This window comes from Ailuropoda melanoleuca, chromosome 1, assembly GCF_002007445.2.
Source record: "Ailuropoda melanoleuca isolate Jingjing chromosome 1, ASM200744v2, whole genome shotgun sequence".
Lineage (NCBI taxonomy): Eukaryota > Metazoa > Chordata > Mammalia > Carnivora > Ursidae > Ailuropoda > Ailuropoda melanoleuca.
In genome coordinates, this window is record NC_048218.1 from 67,425,197 (window position 1) to 67,446,161 (window position 20,965).

Below are 20,965 nucleotides of genomic sequence, written 5' to 3' on the forward strand. Positions count from 1 at the left end.
ATTACAAAAAATAGTTTCTTACCTTTTAAAAAATACTTTATTTATGTATTTCTTTATTTACTGGAGAGCGAGCAAGCGAGGAAGCAAGCAAGCAAGTGTGCATGTGCGTGCCAGGAACAGAGAGGGAGGGAAAGAAGGGGGGAAGAATCTTAAGCAGACGTGGTGTGAGCCCGAGGTGGGGGTCGAACTCACACCCCTGAGATCATGACCTGAGGTGAAACCAAGAGTCGATGCTTAACTGACTGAGCCACCGAGGTGCCCCAGTTTCTAACCTTTATGTATTATATCTTGTTCCTTTAGCATTACCAAATCAGTAAAAAAAAACATAGGCTCAAAGGCCAAGGGAATGACAAGAATTATTCCCTATATTCCAGCCACCTTCCCACAAAATCAAACACAAATAGAAATATGTGATCCAGCATCTTCAAAACCTTCTCCTTTTTTAACTTTAATTTTTCAAAGATTTTATTTATTAATTTGAGAGAGAGCAGGAGCAGGGGGAGAGGGAGAGGCAGAACCTCCCTGAGCAGATAGCCTGAGGCAGGGCTGGATCCCAGGACCCTGGGATCATGACCCGAGCCAAAGGTGGACATTTAACTGACTAAGCCAGTCAGGTGCACCCCACCTCCCCCGGCCAAAAAACCTTCTCCTTTTTTTTTTTTTTTTTTTTTTAAAGGACAGAACTCTCTGAGAAGAAACTGAAGACATGAATCTCAGCACTCCAATAACCAATATGCCAGCAACCTCTGCAGCCTTAACGTGACTTATGTTAATCAGCTAAGGTAGTATCACAGCAGGTCAAGTTGTCCAGATAGTACCAGATGCCTCATTGCACATTAGCAGTCATTTTAGTAGTGCCTAAGTTAGGCAGTCCTTCTCCCTACGGATAAAATGTAAAGTAATAAGATTCCCTTGAGAATTATCATATCTAGTACAGACTGAGTACAGAGCATAGTATCAGCACTATGTCACTCAATCACCAGGTAGGCACTCCAGCTACATTTCTTGAAATCTTTCCGATACCTTCTTTGCAGCTCTTCCTATACTATGAGTCAACAGTTATTAAGCACTTTTTTTTTTAAAGATTTTATTTATTTATTTGAGAGAGAGAGAGACAGCCAGTGAGAGAGGGAACACAAGCAGGGAGAGTGGGAGAGGAATGAGCAGGCTTCCAGCGGAGGAGCCTGATGTGGGGCTCAATCCCAGAACACCGGGATCACGCCCTGAGCCGAAGGTAGACGCTTAATGACTGAGCCACCCAGGCGCCCCATTATTAAGCACTTCTTATATGGTAGGCACTTTTTTTAATGGTAAGGCTACACCAGTGAATAAACAGACACAGGTCCTTCCCTCATGAAGATTATAATCTAGCAGGGAAGACAGATGTTTAAAAAAATTACAACTGGGATGAGTGCTATAGAGGTTAAGTACAAGGTGCTAATAGCAGCACATTAATAGGAAAATCTAAATTAGTCTGGGGAATTAGGAAAGATTTGTTCGAGGAGGCAACTTTAAGCTAAACCCAAAGGACGAGCACAAGTTAGCTGAGGGAGCAGGGGAAGCATTGGAAACAGAGTTTCTCAGTGGCATTAGAAAGTTGTGAAATCAATTTACTGTATCTTAACATTTATTTCTCTTTCTTTTAAATCAATAGAATAGAAAAAAAGGACTGCATTGCTGGTAGTGAGGTAAATATATTTCCAAGAACTTTGGCTCAGTTTCGTATACAATAGCTAATACCTGAGTTGGCACCTACATGTGCCAAACACTTTGCTAAGGACTTTACATGTATTAACCCATTAATGCCCTCACAAAACTCTATGAGGTAGGTATCACATTTTACCCTTATTTTATGGAAGAGAGAACTGAGGAAAAGATACAGCAAGTAAGTAGCAAAGATGGGATTTGAATCTAGGATTCTGGCTTCAATGTCAGTGTGCTTCATAAAAAACAAACAATTTATATCCTATAAAATTTACCCTTATAATGTGTATAATTCAATGTTTTTAGTATATTCACAGGGTTGTACAACCATTACACTATAGGCATTTCTCATTTTCTTACATTCCACTTTATTACACTTTGCAGATACTGCCTTTTTTGTTACAAATTGAAGGTTTGTGGCAACCTTGTGTCAAACAAATCTACTGGCACCATTTTTCCAACAGCGTTTGCTAACTTCCTGTCTTTGTGTCATATGTTGGTAATTTTCACAATATTTTCAACTTTTTCATGATTATTATATTTGTAATGGTGATCTGTGATCAGTGATCTTTCATGTTACTATAATTGTTTTGGGGCACCAGGAACCATACCCATACAACAATAAATATGTGTATTCTGACTGTTCCACTGACTGTTCCTGTCTCTCTCCCTTTCCTCAGTCCTTCCTATTCCCTGAGATACAACAATATTGAAATTAGGCCAATTAATACCCTCCAGTGGGGGCGGCTGGGTGGCTCAGTTGGTTAAGTGTCTGACTCTTGATTTTGGCTCAGGTCATGATCTCAGGGTCCTGGGATTAAGCTCTGTGTCAGATTCTGGATTCAGGGCAGAGTCTGCTTCTCCCTCTGCCTCTGCTCCTACCCCCGCTCGTGCTCTTCTCTCTCAAATAAGTAAATAAATCCTGAAAAAAAAAATACCCCATGGTGGACTTTAAGTGTTCAAGTGAAAGGAAGAGTCACAAGTCTCTCACTAAATCAAAAGCTAGAAATGATTTAGCTTAATGAGGAAGGCAGGTCAAAAGCTGAGATAGACCAAAAGCTAGGCCTCTTACACCAGTTAGCCAAGTTGTGAATGCAAGTAAAAGTTCTTGAAGGAAATGAAAAGTGATATTACAGTGAATACATGAATAATAAAGAAAGTGAAACAGCCTTATTGCTGATAATGAAGAAAGTTTGAGCGGCCTGGTTGGAAGATCCAATTAACCACAATATTCTCTTAACCCAAAGCCTAATCCAGAGCAAGGCCCTAACTCTATTTTATGAAGGCCAATATAAGTGAGGAAGCTGCAGAAGAAAAGCTGGAAGCTAGCAAAGGTTGTTTCATGAGGTTTAAAGAAAGATGTCTCCATAACATAAAAGTGTAAGGGAGAGTAGCAGGCACTGTTGTATTAGCTACAGCAAGTTATCCAGAAGATCTAGCTCAGACAAATAGTGAAGTGGCTACACTAAACAACAGATCTTCAATGTAGATGAAGCTTCTGTTGGAAGGTGCCACTTAGGACTTTCACACCTAGAGAGTAGTTAATACCTAGCTTCAAATATTCCAAAGGAAGGCTGGCTCTCTTGTTAGGGCCTAATGCAGCTGGTGACTTGAAGCTGAAGCCAGTGCTCATTGACCGTTCTGAAAATCCTAGGGCTCTTAAGAATTACACCAAATCTACTCTGCCTTTGTTCTGTAAATCGAACAACAAAGCCTGGATGACAGCATTATCTGTTTGCAGTATGGTTTACTGAATATTTTAAGCCCACTGTTGAGACTTACTCCACAGAAAGAAAAAAGAAAGATTCCTGGGGTGCCTGGCTGGCTCAGTTGATAGAGCATATGACTCTTAATCTCAGGGTTATGAGTTCAAGTCCCATGCTGGGCATGGAGCCTACATTAAAAAAAAAAAAAAAGATTCCTTTCAAAATAGTACCGCTGTCAATGCACCTGGTCACCTGAGAACCTGAGAGCTCTGATGGAGATGGACAACAGGGTGAATGTTTTCATTCTGCAGCCCAGAGATCAAGGAGTAATCGAATTTCAAGTCTTATTACTTAGGAAATACATCTCATAGCTACAGCTGCCATATATAGCAATTCCTCAGATGGATCTTGGCAAAGTAAGTTGAAAACCGTTTGGAAAGGATTCAATATTCTAGATGTCATTAAGAACATCTGTGATTCATGGGAAGAAGTCAGAATAGCAACATCAGCAGTTTGGAAGAAGTTGATTCCAACCCTCACGGATGACTTTGAGGGTCCATGACTCCAGGGGAGGAAGTGCGTGCAGATGTGGGGGAAACAGCAAGAGAACTAGAATTAGAAGTGGAGCCTGAAGATGTGAGTGAATTGCTGCCATCTCTTGATAAAACTCGAACGGATGAGGAGTTGCTTCTTATGGATGAAGATAGAAAGTACTTTATTGAGATGGAAACTACTCCTGGTGCAGATGCAGTGAAGACTGTTAAAATGACAACAAAGGATTTAGAATATTACCTAAACTTATAGTTGATGAAACAGCGGCAGGGTTTGAGAGCACTGGTTCCAATTCTGAAAGAAATTCTACTGTGGGTAAAATGCTGCAAACAGCATCGCATGCTACAGAGAAGTCATTCATTAAAGGAAGGGTTAAACAGTGTGACAAACTTCATTGTCTTCTTTTAAGAAATTGTCACAACCATCCTAACCTTTACCACCCACCACCCTCATCAGCCAGCAACAATCAACATCAAGGCAAGACCCTCCAACAGGAAAAAGGTTATGACTTGCAGATTAAGAGTCTCTTATGGTTTGTCTCCCTCTCTGATTTCATCTTGTTTTATTTTGTCCTCTCTTCCCCTATGATCCTCAGTTTTGTTTCTTAAATTCCATGTATGAGTGAGAGCATATGATAATTGTCTTTCTTGAGTTGACTTATTTCCCTTAGCATAATACCCTCTAGTTCCATCCACATTGCTGCAAATGGCAAGATTTCATTTTTTGATGGCTGAGTAGTATTCCATTGTATATATACACCACACGTTCTTTATCCATCCATCCAATGATGGACATCTGGGCTCTTTCCATAGTTTGGCTATCGTGGACAAAGCTGTTATAAATATTGTGGTGCAGGTGCCCCTTTGGGTCACTACATTTGTATCTTTGGGATAAATACCCAGTAGTGCAATTGCTGGGTCGTAGGGTAGCTCTATTTTCAACTTTTTGAGGAACCTCCATACTGTTTTCCAGAGTGGCTGCACCAGCTCGCATTCCCATCAACAGTGTAAGAGGGTTCCCCTTTCTCCACATCCTTGCCAACATCTGTTGTTTCCTAACTTGTTCATTTTAGCCATTCTGACCGGTGTGAGGTGGTATCTCACTGTGGTTTTGATTTGAATTTCCCTGATGCCAAGTAATATTGAGCATTTTTTCATGTGTCTTTTGGCCATTTGGATGTCTTCTTTGGAGAAATGTCTGTTCATGTCTTCTGCCCATTTCTTGATTGGATTATTTGTTCTTTGCAAGCCATTCATATTTGAGTAGGATGCTCTTTTAGCCTCCATGTATTTGAGTTCTTTCCATATTTTCTCTTGTGATTGAGTTCAAGTTTCAAAGCAATGTGGTCTCAAAATATGCAAGGAATGATCCCAATCTTTTGGTACCACCTGAGACCTGATTTGTGACCCAGGATGTGATCTCTTCTGGAGAATGTTCCATGTGCACTCGAGAACAATGTGTATTCTGTTGCTTTAGAGTGGAATGCTCTGAATATATCTGTGAGGTCCCTCTGATCCGGTGTATCATTCAAAGCCCTTGTTTCTTTGTTGACCTTCTGCTTAGATGATCTGTCCATTGCAGTAAGTGGGGTGTTAAAATCGCCTACTATTATTGTATTAGTATCAATGTGTTTAATATTGTTATTAATTGGTTTGTTATTAATAGGGGCATAAATATTTATAATTTTTTTTTAAAAGATTTATTTATTTGACAGAGAGAGAGACAGCCAGCGAGAGAGGGAACACAAGCAGGGGGAGTGGGAGAGGAAGAAGCAGGCTCACAGCGGAGGAGCCTGATGTGGGGCTCGATCCCATAATGCCGGGATCACGCCCTGAGCCGAAGGCAGATGCTTAACCGCTGTGCCACCCAGGCGCCCCAATATTTATAATTGTTAGATCTTATTGGACAGACCCTTCAATTATGACAATAATGTCCTTCCTCATCTCTTACTACAAACTTTGAATTTATTAATTTAAAGATTTTATTTATTTATTTAACAGAGAGAAAGTGTGAGCACAAGCAGAGGGAGAGGGGATAGTAGCAGGCAGAGGAGAAGGAAAAGCAGGATCAATATCAGCAGTCAATCTCAGGACCTCAGGACCATGTTCTGAGCCGAAGGCAGATGCTTAACTGACTGAGCCACCCAGGTACCCTATAGTCTTTGGTTTGAAATCTAATTTGTCTGATACAAGGATTGCTACGCCAGCTTTCTTTTGATGTCCATTAGCATGATAAATGGTTTTCCACTCCCCTCGCTTTCAACCTGGAGGTGTCTCTGGGTCTAAAATGAGCCTCTTGCAGACAGCATATTGATGGGTCTTGCTTTTTTTTATCCAATCTGATATCCTATGTCTTTGATTGGGGTATTTAGCCTGTTTACACTCAGAGTAACTATTTATTTATTTATTTATTTATTTATTTATTTATTTATTTATTTATTTATTTTAAAGATTTTATGTATTTATTTGACAGCGAGAGAGACAGCCAGTGAGAGAGGGAACACAAGCAGGGGGAGTGGGAGAGGAAGAAGCAGGCTCCCAGCAGAGGAGTCTCATGTGTGGCTCGATCCCAGAACGCCAGGATCATGCCCTGAGCCAAAGGCAGACGCTTAACGACTGAGCCACCCAGGTGCCCCATCAGAGTAACTATTTAAAGATATGAATTTAGTGTCATTGTTACTGTTTCTGTATATTGTCTCTGTTCCTTTCTGGTCTATGTTACTTTTGAGTTCTCTCTTCGATTAAAGGATGCGCTTAAATATTTTTTGCAGGGCTGGTTTGGTGATCACAAATTCTTTCAGTTTCTGTTTATCCTGGAAGCTTTTTATCTCTCCTATTTTGAATGAGAGCCTTGCTGGATAAAGTATCCTTGGCTGCATATTTTTCTCATTTAGCACCCTGAATATATCATGCCTGTCCTTTCTGGCCTACTAGGTCTCTGTGGCTAAGTCTGCTGCCACTGTAATGTTTCTACCCTTGTAGGTTATGGACCTCTTATCCTGAGCTGCTTTCAGGATAGCCCCTTTTCTCTGAGATTTGCAAGTGTCACTATTATAAGTTAAGGTGTTGATCTATTTTTATTGATTTTGAGGGGCATTCTCTGTGCTTCCTGGACTTTAATGCCTGTTTCCTTCCCCAGATTAGGGAAGTTCTCAGCTATAATTTGCTCCAATATACACCTTCTGTCCCTCCCCATTCCTCTTCTTCGGGAATCCCAATTTTTCTAATATTGTTTTGCTTTACAGTATCACTTCTCTCTCAACCCCCCCCCATGATCCAGTAGTTGTTTATCTCTTTTTTTCAGCTTCTTTATTCACCATTATTTTGTCTTCTATATTACTAATTCTCTCTTCTGCCTCATTTATCCTAGCAGTTAAAGAGTCTCCATTTTTTATTGCATCTCATTAATAGCCTTTTTGATTTTGACTTGATTAGATTTTAGTTTTTTTTTCTCCAGAAAGGGATTCTCTAGTGTCTGCTATGCTTTTTTCAAGCGCAGCTAGTATCTTTATAATTGTTATTCTGAACTCTAGTTTTGACATCTTACTTATGTCCATACTGATTAGGTCCCTAGCAGTCAGTAATGCCTCTTGTTCACTTTTCTTGAGGTGAGTTTTTCCATCTTGTCATTCTTACAGAAAGTGGTCACTTTTCTATTTGTAGAACTGCAGCAATTCTTTTCTTAGATCTCCAGTTGAGTTCATAGGTGTTCAGAATGATTTGATAGCTATCTAGCTGAACTCCTGGAACAAAAATCAGGTCTCCTATTCCTGGACTCTTTGATTCTAAGAGTTTTATAGTTTTAGGTCTTATATTTAGGTCTCTGATCCATTTTGAGGTAATCTTTGTATATCATATGTAGTAGGAATTTATTCTTTTGCATGTGGATATCCAGCTGTCCCAGCACCATTTGTTGAAAAAAATATTCTTTCATCATTGAATGGTCTTAATACCCATATCAATGTCTTTGCTCTTAACCATTATATATGTATGTGTGTACTTTGGTCATGATATGTACCTTTCTTACTGTGTGAGATGCTGTACGAAAAAAAAACTTCTAAAGAACATTTGTGAAAAGCCTTTGGGCAACAGAAAGGACCATTTAAAATGCAGTGAGACAGATAAGAAAAAACTACTATAGTAATCCAGCCAAAAATAATGGCAGCTTTGATAAAGGCAGTGGTAACCAAAAGGTACACAGAATTCAGGGATATCAAAGAGCTAAAAGTCATGGAAGACTTTTGATTGACTGGATATAGAGGTGGGGAGAGGGAGTTGTCAAGGGTGATTCCCAGGTTTCTGGATGGATAAATAATAATGTTTTTTACTGGGAGAAGCAACTTAGTTAACCTACACTTAAGTCTTATGGATTTATGAGAGTTAATTTCCATGCAGTTATTTAGAAACATCTGGCCATGTTATTGTTGTGTTGCCCCAGAAAACAGAAAAATGCTATAAAAATCACCAGTGCCATGATTTCACTAGCAACTCACATATTCCACAGTGCTTCTGTAACCTACTGGTATCTTAAAGAAAGGGCTATAAATAAACTGTTAAACAGAGCAGCAGGACCACTTTTGCTGGCCATCACTTGCCCAAGAATAAGTGGGAAGAGCTATACTGTTACTAAAAGAAATCCAGTGTTTTCTTCTTTCTTTTCGAAAATACGAATTTCCCAACTTGGTCCACTAAAAGCTATGAGAAGCAATGATAACCTAGTAGCAATGAACACAGTGCCTAGGTTGTGGTTTTTGTTTTGTTTTGTTTATAGGTAGGCGCCACACCCAGCATGGAGCCCAACACGGGGCTTGAACTCATGACCATGAGATCAAGACCTGAGCTGAGATCAAGAGTCAACCACTTAATCAACTGAGCCACCCAGACACCCATAGGCTGTGGTTCCAAAAGCTATTCTCCACTAAATGGAACCAGTGATCCTTGGAAGACTGGCTGACGCCCAGATCTAGGATAGGGTGTATGCCCATCAACCTGGTACATCCTGCTATACCAAAAAAAGGAAGGAAGGAAGCTATCAAAAACTAGTGAGTCTTGTCAAAAGGACTCAGGAGCCCACAAAGAAAAAGACTCCCATTGGAGTCATCTAAAAACAGTATTCTACTGCTTTACCAGAAAGTTCTACTGCTTTAAAAACCAAGAATCTACACATCATCAATTTCATTTACAAGTTTAAAAACTTGTTTAGATTAGTCTTTCCTTTATATTAGCACGGCCTCTACTCATTAGAAAATAAATCTTACAATGCCTGGAATTTTGATCTATTCATTACTATACCTCAGGGCCTCAAAGATTTATTGAATGAATGAATGGATTTGGTATAGGTAAAGATAGATAACTGCACAAAATTCCAATATTTTACTTCAGTATAAAATGTATTTTCTTAAGCTAATATTCATTTCATCTTAATATTAAAGTTCATTTTAATAAACAATGCATATAATATTCTCACAGCTGTCTTACCCAGTGTCTTCCATTAATGCCAGAGTGATTCGAGAGAAGACTCGGTTCTGGGTGTGAGAACCAGTCATTGCTTCATTCTGAAAATCAACAGATTTTAAATTAGAAGACAGAAAATTCCAACAATTTCCATGATTATTTTGATGTATATATAAAATGACTCAAGTGTGAGAGGCTGACTTATTCACTTTAAGTAGTGAAATACATAAGCCTTTTTTTTTTTTAAAGATTTTATTTGAGAGAGAGAGCACAAGCGGGGGAGGGGGGGCAGTAGGCAGAGGGAGAAGCAGGCGCCCAGTGGAGCAGGGAGTCAGATGCAGAACTCAATCCCAGGACCCCGGGATCATGACCTGAGCTGAAGGCAGACGCTTAACTGACTGAGCCACTCAGGCGTCCCATAAGCCTTCTTTAAAATGACAACAATGAAGCTTAAAGAAAGATCTGCTTTCTGCCTTAAACATCTATACTGTGTACAATTTCCTAAAATGGCAGACAACCAGCATTTAGAACGCTGATGAAAATGAAGATAAGTATATGGAAAAATATGTAAAACTATTATGCTATATAGACAAAGTAAAATGAGTGGTTGAGACAGATGCCCATAAAATATTGGAAGAGATGGTTATTTGCCAAATTACAAAAAAAAAAAATTCTCTTATAACCCTCAATCTTATGATCACAAAAATATACATTAATATGCAAAACAAGTATCATAGAATCAAAGGAGTTACATGAAGGACCTAAAACGTCATCAAGGTCTATTATCTACTCAGTCTTTTAATTCATATTCTAAAATTCCTACAACAGCTCTGATTAATCTTCAAATCCTTATGCTGAATGCTGGATGGTCACCTCAAGTACTTTAATATCATTTAAAAAAATTAGTTTAAAGGGGCATCTGGGTGGCTCAGTTGGTTAAGTGTCTGCCTGTGGTTCGGGTGTCTGCCTGTGCCTCATGATCCTGGGGTCCTGGGATTGAGCCCCACGTCGGGCTCCCAGCTCAGCGGGGGGCCTGTGTCTTCCTCTCCCCACCCCCCACTTGTGCGCTCTCTCTCAAATAAATAAATAAATAAATAAATAAATAAAATCTTTAAAAAAAAAGGAGTTCAAGAACACAAAGCTGATTTCAGAGAAAGGCAGCTGTTAATGATATTAATACTCTCAAGTCTCTACAGCAGAGTAAATAAATTTTCATGTGTGACTAATCTACGTTTTTCTAATGGGAATCACTTGGGAAAACTGCTTAAGGAAAATTAAAAAACTGAAATTCCCATGGGAGAAACAAATACAATGTGTCTTTCATTAAGTTTCCATCACTATTGCTTTGTGGACACCTGGATAAGAATAGTCACCACAAGCATTAATTTCACTCTTTTGTAAGCCATAGTTTAAAGCTTCCCCATGTGCACTGACTCTTATGGGGATGTCCCCAACAGAAATCTGGAAGTTATGTCTATGGAACTGTTAAAAAAAACACATATATTAGGTACTATTTGGGACATAGTACTTCTAAGCTGGGCTGATTCTTACGCCCCTCTGTTATGGCCTTATGCTCCCGTATTTGAGCTGGAGTGGGGTGTGGGAGAAGCATGGATGATAGCGCCTAGTCTGCTGTGTGGAGCACAAGAGAAATGCCTGACTTCTGCCATGCTGCCATGCTGCACATTCTTTCTTGTATCCTTCCAAGTGAATCTTTTTTCAGTGTGGCCCATTAGGTCTTGTGAGCTTGAACCTAAGAATACCCGCTGGAATGCCACAGATATATTTGTATCACAGATATAAATAAATGCTCATCACATTTTAATTTTTTAATTTTTATTTTTTTAAAAGATTTTATTTATTTGAGAGCGTGTGAGAGAGAGCATGAGCAGCGGGGAAGGGCAGAAGGAGGGGAGAAACAGAGTCCCTACTGAGCAGAGAGCCTGACGCAGAACTCAATCTCAGGATCCTGGGATCATGACCTGAGCTAAAGGCAGATGCTTAACTGACTGAGCCACCCAGGTGACCCATCACAACATTTTTGTGTGAGGGGCACCTGGCTGGCTCAGTCAGTAGAGTTGTAAGTTCAAGCCCCACGTTGGGTGTAGAGGTTACTTAAAAATAAAATCTTAGAAATAAAATAGAATAAAATTAAATTAAAAATAAAATAAATTTAAAACATAGTTGTTCATCAACACAGGACTGTTGTTACATTCATATAATACCATGTAGCTGTTAAATCATGTTGGTTTATAATGACTTTTCCCTAGATTTTCATATTTTTGCAATGGAGCAATAGCAGCTAAATATAAAGTACACTAAGACAGCTAAACACAGCGACAGAGGAATGCGCACGATGACCATTCACTCCACGTTCTTCCACTTGGTTCAATATGGGCAGCTCTGTTTTAAAAGTGGTTATTGCATGACTCCCTCTAATTTTATACATTTTACTCTTGCCCCCATTACTCAATTTATAGTTACCCTTCCAACTACCATTGCTTTTTGTTGTTGTTTAAGGTAAAGAAATATTATAGTAAATACAAGAGCTTATTTACTGGAAATATGTTTAAAATTGAGCTAGTACTTTTATTATGACTCACTGCTTTTGTTAGTGGTATGTTATTTGCTTTTCCCACAAGTCTTGTTATTTTTAGTGTCCAATCTTGGAGAGGTTTTTTAGGAAAGCATACTTGCATTACAGCAGGAGCCCTGTACTGCTCAGAAAGATGTCTAAGATACATTGTTAAGTGGGAAATAGTTGCACAAATGTGTGAATCCATTAGGAAAAACAAACTGTGTGTTGGCATGTGTATCTCTACATATATACAGCATTTCCAGAAGGATATACAAAAAACTTAAATAGTAATCACTATTTAATTACTATTACTAGATCCACATCTAAAAGTGGATCTAGAGTGCTAAGGGGAAAAGGAACTTTAAGTCACCATATGTTTTTAGGTTTACACAGGGTCCACCTTATGGAAAAGAAAGGCAAGTGGGTGGAAAAGAGGAGGAAGACTTATTTTAATGGCTGCCTATTAAACACTGGAGTTTTAAAAAGAGGGAGGGAGTTAACAAACAAACAAACAATAAGCAAGGAGGTCAGTTAAGATTCATTCTAGTTCACTACTGACCTGAATGTATTAATGAGAAACTGCCTGTTAAGAGAGGGGAAAAAAGAAGAAAAAGAAAAACAGAAAAAAAAGAAAAATAAATAATTTTACTTTATAACCCATTATACTGTTTGAATAACTTGAATAAGAATTACTTTCATTAAAAAGAGAATTACTATTTTTTTTTAAAAGATTTTGTTTATTTATTTGACAGAGGGAGACAGCGAGAGAGGGAACACAAGCAAGGGAAGTGTGAGAGGGAGAAGCAGGCTTCCCGCAGAGCAGGGAGCCCGATGTGGGGCTCGATCCCAGGACCTTGGGATCATGACCTGAACCAAAGGCAGATGCTTAATGGCTGAGCCACCCAGCTGCCCCAAGAGAAATACTTTTATTAAAAAATATGTTTAGCAAAATTTAAAAACAAACTGACCTCTAATAACCGCTTTTCCCAATGATTGAGCTCAGTGCCCATACCACCTTGATTTTCTAGCTCCATTCCCTCCAGAATCGGACAGTTAAAATGCTTTCGTGCTTCATCCTAAGAATCAGAAAAAAAAAAAACTCTACAGAAGTATGATAAGATAATGACAGATTCTTTATCTAATCTAAATATAAAAAGTAGCCGTTAAAGAATTACTTTGGTGAGAAGTGAGAACATCTTTCAAAAATATGGTTTTTAATATAATTAAATAAAATATTTTGATACTATTAAACTCTTCTTTGTTAGTAAATACTATTTCTCTTAATATTTTTTCCTCTATTTGCAGATTTTGGCTTTAAGTCACATATATTTCAAGAAGGCTACAGACTAACATGATTGCCATTTGTAACTATAACATCAACAATGTTTTTAATGAAGGTATAAACTGCTCTTAGTATAGATATAGTCTTTGAAACAAAAATAAGTTCTTCGTTAGAATACAATTTTGCCCATTTGGTTTTTTCTGTCCTTTAGTTAGAAATTTCTAGTGATGGGAAATATCCCAAGAGCAGTGCAAAAGTTCAGAAGGCAGGGATGCTGGATGGCTCAGTCAGTAGAGCATGTGACTCTTGATCCTGGGCCCATGTTGGCGGTAGAGCTTATTTTAAAAATAAGAGGGTGGGATGGTTAATTTTACATGTCAACTTGGCTAGGCCACAGTGCCCAGATATTTGATCAAACATTATTCTGAATGTTTCCGTAGGGTGTTTTTGGATGAGATTAACACTTAAATTACTTTAAGTAAAGCAGATTACCCTCCATAATATAGATAGGCCTCATCCAATCAGTTGAAGGCCTACAAGAACAAGAATGACTTTGTCCAAGCAAGAAGGAATTCTGCCTGCCAGTGCACACCATCAGAGTTTGAGCTCTCCAAACCTCCATAACTGCATGAGCCATTTTCTTAAAATAAATTTCCTTCCTCCCTTCCTCTATTTCTCCCCTGCCTTTCTCAGTCAACACATTCTGTTGGCTCTGTTTCTCTGGACAACCCTGACTAATATAGACTGCATATAAAATGATCAGCAATTACGCAAACAGTACCAGTGATCCTAAGAGGTCTGACATATTATGGTAGGGGAGCACCGGTTTAAAGCAATGAGTAGAAATAGAGCCATGAAAGTTATTGCCAAATTTCCATTTCTTCAGATTTCTATTGGTTTGTAGCTTTACTGTACTGCCTTTATATTATTTTTCTTATACAGGTACTGAAATTTAATCTTAAGTTCTTTTTTTTTTTTTTTGAGAGAGAGTGTGCATGCACAACTGGGAGGAAGGGCAGAGGGAGAGAGAATCTCAAGCAGACTCTACACTGAGCACAAAGCCCTATGCAGGGCTCGATCCCACAACCCTGAGATCGTGACCTGAGCTAAAACCAAGAGTCAGACACTTAACCAACTAAGCCACCCAGGTGCCCCTAGTCTTAGATTCTTAAACAATAATGATTAGTGGGTACCTGGGTGGTTCAGTGGTTAAGCGTCTGCCTTCAGCTTGGGACGTGATCCCGGCTTCCGGGATCCAGTCCTGTGTCGGGCTCCCTGCTTGGCGGGGCATCTGCTTCTCCCTCAACCCCTCCCCCTGCTTGTGCTCTCTCTCTCTCTCTCTCTCTCTCTCAAAGAAATAAACAAAATTCTTTAAAAAAGAAAGTAATGATTGGTATAAAGAAAGAATTATAAGAAAGGAAAAGAGCAGATGAGTCAGGAAATATGAAGAAGTTGGGTTAATACGTACGACAACACGAGGTGTTACTAGAAGATACACAGTGTGAGAAACGATCTTATTATCTCGAACATTCCATGATCTCTCCACTTTTCGAACTACTTTATCACTCCATTGATATAATCCAAGACTGCAATTAAAGAATAAAAGACAGTCATTTTGCAAATTCATTACAGCTTTAAGTAGTAAAAGTATTTATGAACATCAATATGAAATTAAAATATTTGCATTTACTATGTACCAAGTCCTTGCAAAGTACCTAACATTTTCTAATTTAATCTTTTCAACAACCTTATGAGATTATCATCACTATGCTGCAGATAAAGAGACAGAAGTTTGGAGAGATGAAGTAACTTGCTCAAGTTCACATAGCTAATACTTGGTTCAGATGACAATAAATTACTTCCTTTTAACAAATTTATTGGATAAAACAAAGCAAGTCCAGAGACGTATCCAAGTATATAAGGAAACTTAATCAATAACAACAAAAAATGGCATTTTAATTTAGTGGGAAAGTATAATTTACTTAATAACTGTGCTATAAAACTGGTTATCCATTTAGGAAAAAAGTTAAATCCTTGAATTTCATCCCATATACAGAAATAAATTCCAGGAAGATGTCAGCAAAAATGGTAGACCACTGAAAATTCTCTGTTTATGAAAGCAATGAAGAAAGAGGCAAAATGCCTAATCAACTTTTTCAGAACTTTGGAAATTAACTAAAGACTGGCAGCAATCCAGGAAGCATTTATTTTTTTCAAAAATGGATAAATTCAGTAAGAACAGCAAGCTTTGTGGCATTTTCCCATGCCCTCTCTCCAGTTATGCAGCAGCCCTCAAAACTAAGAGCCCACAATCGTGGTGTAAACCAGCAATCTGGCAGCCATCATAGAAGGGGCAGAATGTGCTTGACTGGAAGAACGCATTTTTTAAAAACCCCATAATCAAGCTATGTCTACACTAAACACACTTCAGACTCAAGGACACAAACAGGTTGAATGTAAAAGAATTACTGTACCATGCAAACAGTACTCAAAAGAAAGCTGGAACGGCTATACCAATATCAGACAAAATAGACCTTAAAACAAAAATTGTTAGTAAAGACAAAGAGGGACATTTTATAACGATGAAAGGGTCAATCCACCAAGAAGATATAAGTTATAAACATATACATATCTTACAAAAGAATCCCAAAATACATAAAGCAAAAATAAATTCTGAATGAATTAAAGCTATGAATGTAAAAAATTCAAATAATATTTTACTAGAAAACATTGAGGAGAATATTTTTATAACACTGGAAGGCAGAAATTTCTTAAGCAACAGAAGAAAAAACAGATGACTTTAATGATAGAATTGTCAAATTTTTTGTATGGAAAAATATGATAAATGAAATAAATAAATGGGATAAATATTTGCAACAAACCCGAAAAAGGATTAATATTCCTAAATTATAAAGTACTCTAACAAAATCATTAGAAGAGGAAAAATAACCTAAGACTGGCCAAAAAACATAAATAGGCTGTATTCAGAGAAAATTCAAATGGCTGAAACCTTAATAGCAGTCCTAGAAACACAAGATATCATCTTTTACCAGACTGGCCTAAAAAAAAGATCTATACTATCCAGCACTGGTAAGGTAAGCATTCATACATCATTGGTAGGATATAATAACATCAATTATAATGGACATCAATTTTTCTTTCCCTATAATCCATATCATTTTTTTCTGGGTTTTTTTTTTGTAGATTACTTCTATCATTAATCCTATGAATCTCTCATTTTTACCAATAAAACAGAATAAAGAAGCTATATTTTTCCCACTAGTATTTTATGGAAATTTTAAACACAGTGTTGACAGAATTGTAAAGAGAACACCTGCATAACCAATAACCATCACTTGGATTCTCCAATTAATATTTTCTTATATTTGCTGTATCATAATCTGTTCATCTACCCATGCCTTGAAGATGTTATTCTTTTTTTTCTTTATTAGTTTATTTATTTAAATTCAATTAGCCAACACACACTACATGATTAGTTTCAGATGTAGCGTTCAATAATGCATGAGTTGCGTGTAACACCCAGTGCTCATCACATCACAAGCCCTCCTTAATGCCCATCTCCCCACCCACCTCCCCTCCAGCAACCCTCAGTTTGTTTCCTATAGTTAAGAGTCTCTCGTGGTTGGGGCACCTGGGTGGCACAGCGGTTAAGCGTCTGCCTTCGGCTCAGGGTGTGATCCCGGCATTCTGGGATCGAGCCCCACGTCAGGCTCCTCCGCTATGAGCCTGCTTCTTCCTCTCCCACTCCCCCTGCTTGTGTTCCCTCTCTCACTGGCTGTCTCTATCTCTGTCGAATAAATAAATAAATCTTTAAAAAAAATTAAAAAAAAAAAGTCTCGTGGTTTTTTCCCTTTCTGATGACTTCCCATTCAGTTTTCCTTCCCTTCCCCATGATCCTCTGCACTGTTTCTTAATTCCTTTTATCTTTTTTCCATGGCAAAGTAATTTTTAACCATCCATAGTGATCAAAGGCAGCAAGAAAATAACAGCTTTTACCTTATTAATAACTCCCAATATCCTCTTCACTATCTACATTTCAGGACAAATAATTTCTCCAAATAGATATGGCAGAGACAAATCCAACTCTTCAGAAGTTTATCAAATGAATTTCCTATTTATTTATATTGTATTATCTCCATTTATATTGTAAGATTTCCTGCTTTTGAGGAATATCCTGAATACAAGAAAGCACTGCAAATTATCAGCTTAACAATAGTTCTTATGTGTGGCTATTTCTCTCCTCCTTACCTACATCACTATGGAGATGATGCCTATCTCACCACTTATGTTTCCCATAAAGACCACAATTCTTAGGAAAGACCAGACTCCTCCTTCACCACCAAATGAACACAAACTATCTAGAGAAGGAAAATATCTATTTCCAATTAGAATGTTTCTTCACGTGTACTCTCAAAATATTATGATGAATAAAATATTACCTGTTTCAGTATTTAATTCTAGCTATTTTAAGAGACGCTGTAATTAAAGCAAAATATATGCAGAGTGAACAAATTTTAAGTGTAAGGTTTAACTGTTTATTTCACATCCATATACTACTAATCCGATAAAGATAGGGAACATTGTCAGTACCCCTAGGTTTCCTTGTGCCCCTTTCCCAATCCATACTCAACTTATATGCCATTTAACAGCTTGGCCCTTCAGGTAAACCACTTATCTGCCTTTTATCATTGATCTTTTTTAAACTCCATACGAACAGACTACCTGACTTCTTTTGCTTAACACTGTATCTGTGATATTCATATATATTACTGCATGTAACAACAGTATGTTCTTTTTTAGTGCCTTGTAGCTTTCAATTATATGAATACATCATAACTTATCTATCCATTCTTCTGTTGATGGATTTTTGGGTAGTTTCTATTTTTTGGCAATTAATTACAAAACTGCCAGGAACATTCTTGTGCATGTCTTTTTGTGGACATATCCTCTTAATGTAGAGATTTGTTTTTTATATAAATGTATGCAAATAGTTACAGTTCTGTGATTGACATGCTATAAAAAATTCTCAATAAAATTTTTTTAGTGTTTTTTAATATTATTTATTTTAGGCCCTGAACCTATAGATTGCTAATATGCTGTACTAAATACAATGTCACGTCACATGCAAATATTGCTATGATACGCGATAATCATTAATAAACCAAAATATAACCAAACTACATTTTCCTATGGCCTAACCATACTATATAGTAATACAAGTTACAATGTGGTGAAAAAGAGCTCTGCTGGCAAGAAGAGTCCTGGCTCTTTGGGCAAGTCACTTAAGTTTTCTGCATCTTAACTGCTTCATCTCTAAAATGAAAGGGTAATGCTAAATGACCTCTTTTATCCTGTTTTAATAGCTATAGTTTTTTTAGGCTAGCCATGAAGCCACTATTATTTGTGGCACCTAACATGCCATGATTCTCAGATTCTACTCTTAGAGCCCTTTTCAAAGAAGAACAAGAACAAAAATAACAAATACCTGTAATTAAAAGGTGGGAGACCATCTGCAAATCTTGAAGTTAGAGGATTTCCATCTTTATCATGGTAAAATGCAAATAAGCCAGCAGAGAAACCCTATAAAAAAAGTTAAAAATGACTCAAAGTGAAAAATATCAAGTCTGATTATACACATCATAACATGCTACTATCAAAAGAGAATACTGATAGAACCTCATAAAAGCACCCAGCCAATACTTCTACAGGAAGTTGCCATACATTGGAACTGGACAAAAATTCAGTATTCCATTTTATGGATTTTAAATTTCAATTACCTGAGGTAACTGTAAGGAAAGAAATCGAAAGTAATAGTGACAATATTCTTTCGTACTGGTATAAAGAAGAAATATATGTGTTTAAGAATGTATTTATCACAGTTTATCCTCTTCACACAAACTTATTACATAAGTCTACGATTGCATCCAGGGAATGTTACCACTGAGAACAATTAACAATATAGTTTAGAGTAGGGGGTGGGCAATTAAGCACACTCGTAAAAATTCAGTCTCTGATCCTAAAGTCCACATGTAATATATATCTGTACTTAACAAGACTGGAAATGTGTGTGTGTGTACACTTAGGAAAAATAATGGAAACATATCTCAAAATGTTAGCTGTGGTTCTTTTGATGATAGGGTCATGTGTAAAATCACTCACATTCCCCCAATTTTTTTGCAATGTGAATTTGTTGTATTTACAGTCACAATTTAAATACTATTTTTTAAGACATCTTCAATTTTAATGAGATAATAGATACTCCACATAAAGGTTCCCATTCTCTATCCTTCTCCTCCCAAAATAGATGAGAAAATGGGCACACACACAAAAAAATTATTGCCATTTGATTTCTCCTATTTCATTAGTGAGATATCCTTTCTTGCTGTGTTTCTTAATCTAGTAACTAAAACAAAGCACTTTTGTAGCTACTTATTTATGTATGTTCTGTACACTGAGAATATGCTATAGCTCATATCTAAATAACTAACGATCACAAATGATCACTTAATTAACCAATTTCTTTGGCAAATTTCTTTGCTTACACAACTGGGGCCTCTGTGTCATTCAAGGCTTGCCAAAATGATTAATGGAATCCAGATTATTCTTTTATTCCTGCATTTCTTCTTCTTTTTTAATCTCTGAAGATGCAAAGGACACTTAATTGAGTCAGCTAAGAAAATCTGAATAGTTCTTAATATACAATTCACTGAAGTTATACAAAGCTTAAAATGTAATAGTAAAATTTGCCTCATCTTTTACAATATTCTAAATACACATTTTTTCCCACACTATCAGCTTGAAAATGTTTCTAAACACTCACATCTCAGAAGACTTATTAGGTATTCAAGGCACCACAGGTAACTGTAATTGATAGCTATGAGCACGTACAACTTACGGGGAATCTCTGTTAAACATTTCTTACCATCGTCCAGGATGGTTTTTAGACTTAGCTAATATTTAAAACTTCATAGGTTTTTACAATCTCTAAAATAATTCAAATATACAAAAGTAAAAAAACAAAAAAAACCCCACTTATATATCTTCTCTAAGGGTATTTAAGATGTTAGTTTTACTATATTTTCTTCAAACCTTTAAGACATAAAACACTGCAGAGTAAATATAGCTGAAGCCCCATTACCTAACCCTTTTTCCTCCTTCTCTTCCTAGAAGTAACCACTACCTTGAAGTCAATGTGCCTAACTTCTCATACATGCTTTTATAGTCAATGGCATCTAGCTTTTTTTTTTTTTTTTAAAGATTTTATGTATTTATTTGACAGAGATAGACAGCCAGTGAGAGAGGGAACACAAGCAGGGGGAGTGGGAGAGGAAGAAGCAGGCTCATAGCAGAGGAGCCTGATGTGGGGCTCGAACCCATAACGCTGGGATCACGCCCTGAGCCGAAGGCAGACGCTTAACCGCTGTGCCACCCAGGCACCCCATCATCTAGCTTTAATTTGAGATTTCCTTGACTGCTGAAGTAAGTCTGAATACCTTCTCATACATTTTTCAGTCAATTGGATTTTTTCTTTTGTGAATTGCTTGTTCATAACCTAATTTACCTCATGCCCAGGACCTCTGCATTCATGTTGACTTATGTATTACACTTAAAATCTGTTGTTTTTCTTTGTTTCTCTCAACATCAAGTATCTATAGTTTTTAGATCTTAC

General features: G+C 37.4%; 1 protein-coding gene across 2 annotated transcripts in view; it reads right to left on the reverse strand.

Annotated features, from left to right (window-relative positions):
* Nucleotides 1-20,965, reverse strand: part of LMLN (leishmanolysin like peptidase) — a 74,488-nt gene that overhangs the window by 29,570 nt on the left and 23,953 nt on the right. For both annotated transcript variants that reach the window (XM_034659875.1, XM_002916766.4), the window contains exons 8-11: nucleotides 18,782-18,876; nucleotides 14,744-14,861; nucleotides 12,962-13,069; nucleotides 9,440-9,516 (exon numbers count right to left, since the gene is read on the reverse strand). In XM_034659875.1, coding sequence (XP_034515766.1) covers nucleotides 9,440-9,516; nucleotides 12,962-13,069; nucleotides 14,744-14,861; nucleotides 18,782-18,876 — 398 coding nt within the window. The remainder of the gene's footprint in view (nucleotides 1-9,439; nucleotides 9,517-12,961; nucleotides 13,070-14,743; nucleotides 14,862-18,781; nucleotides 18,877-20,965) is intronic.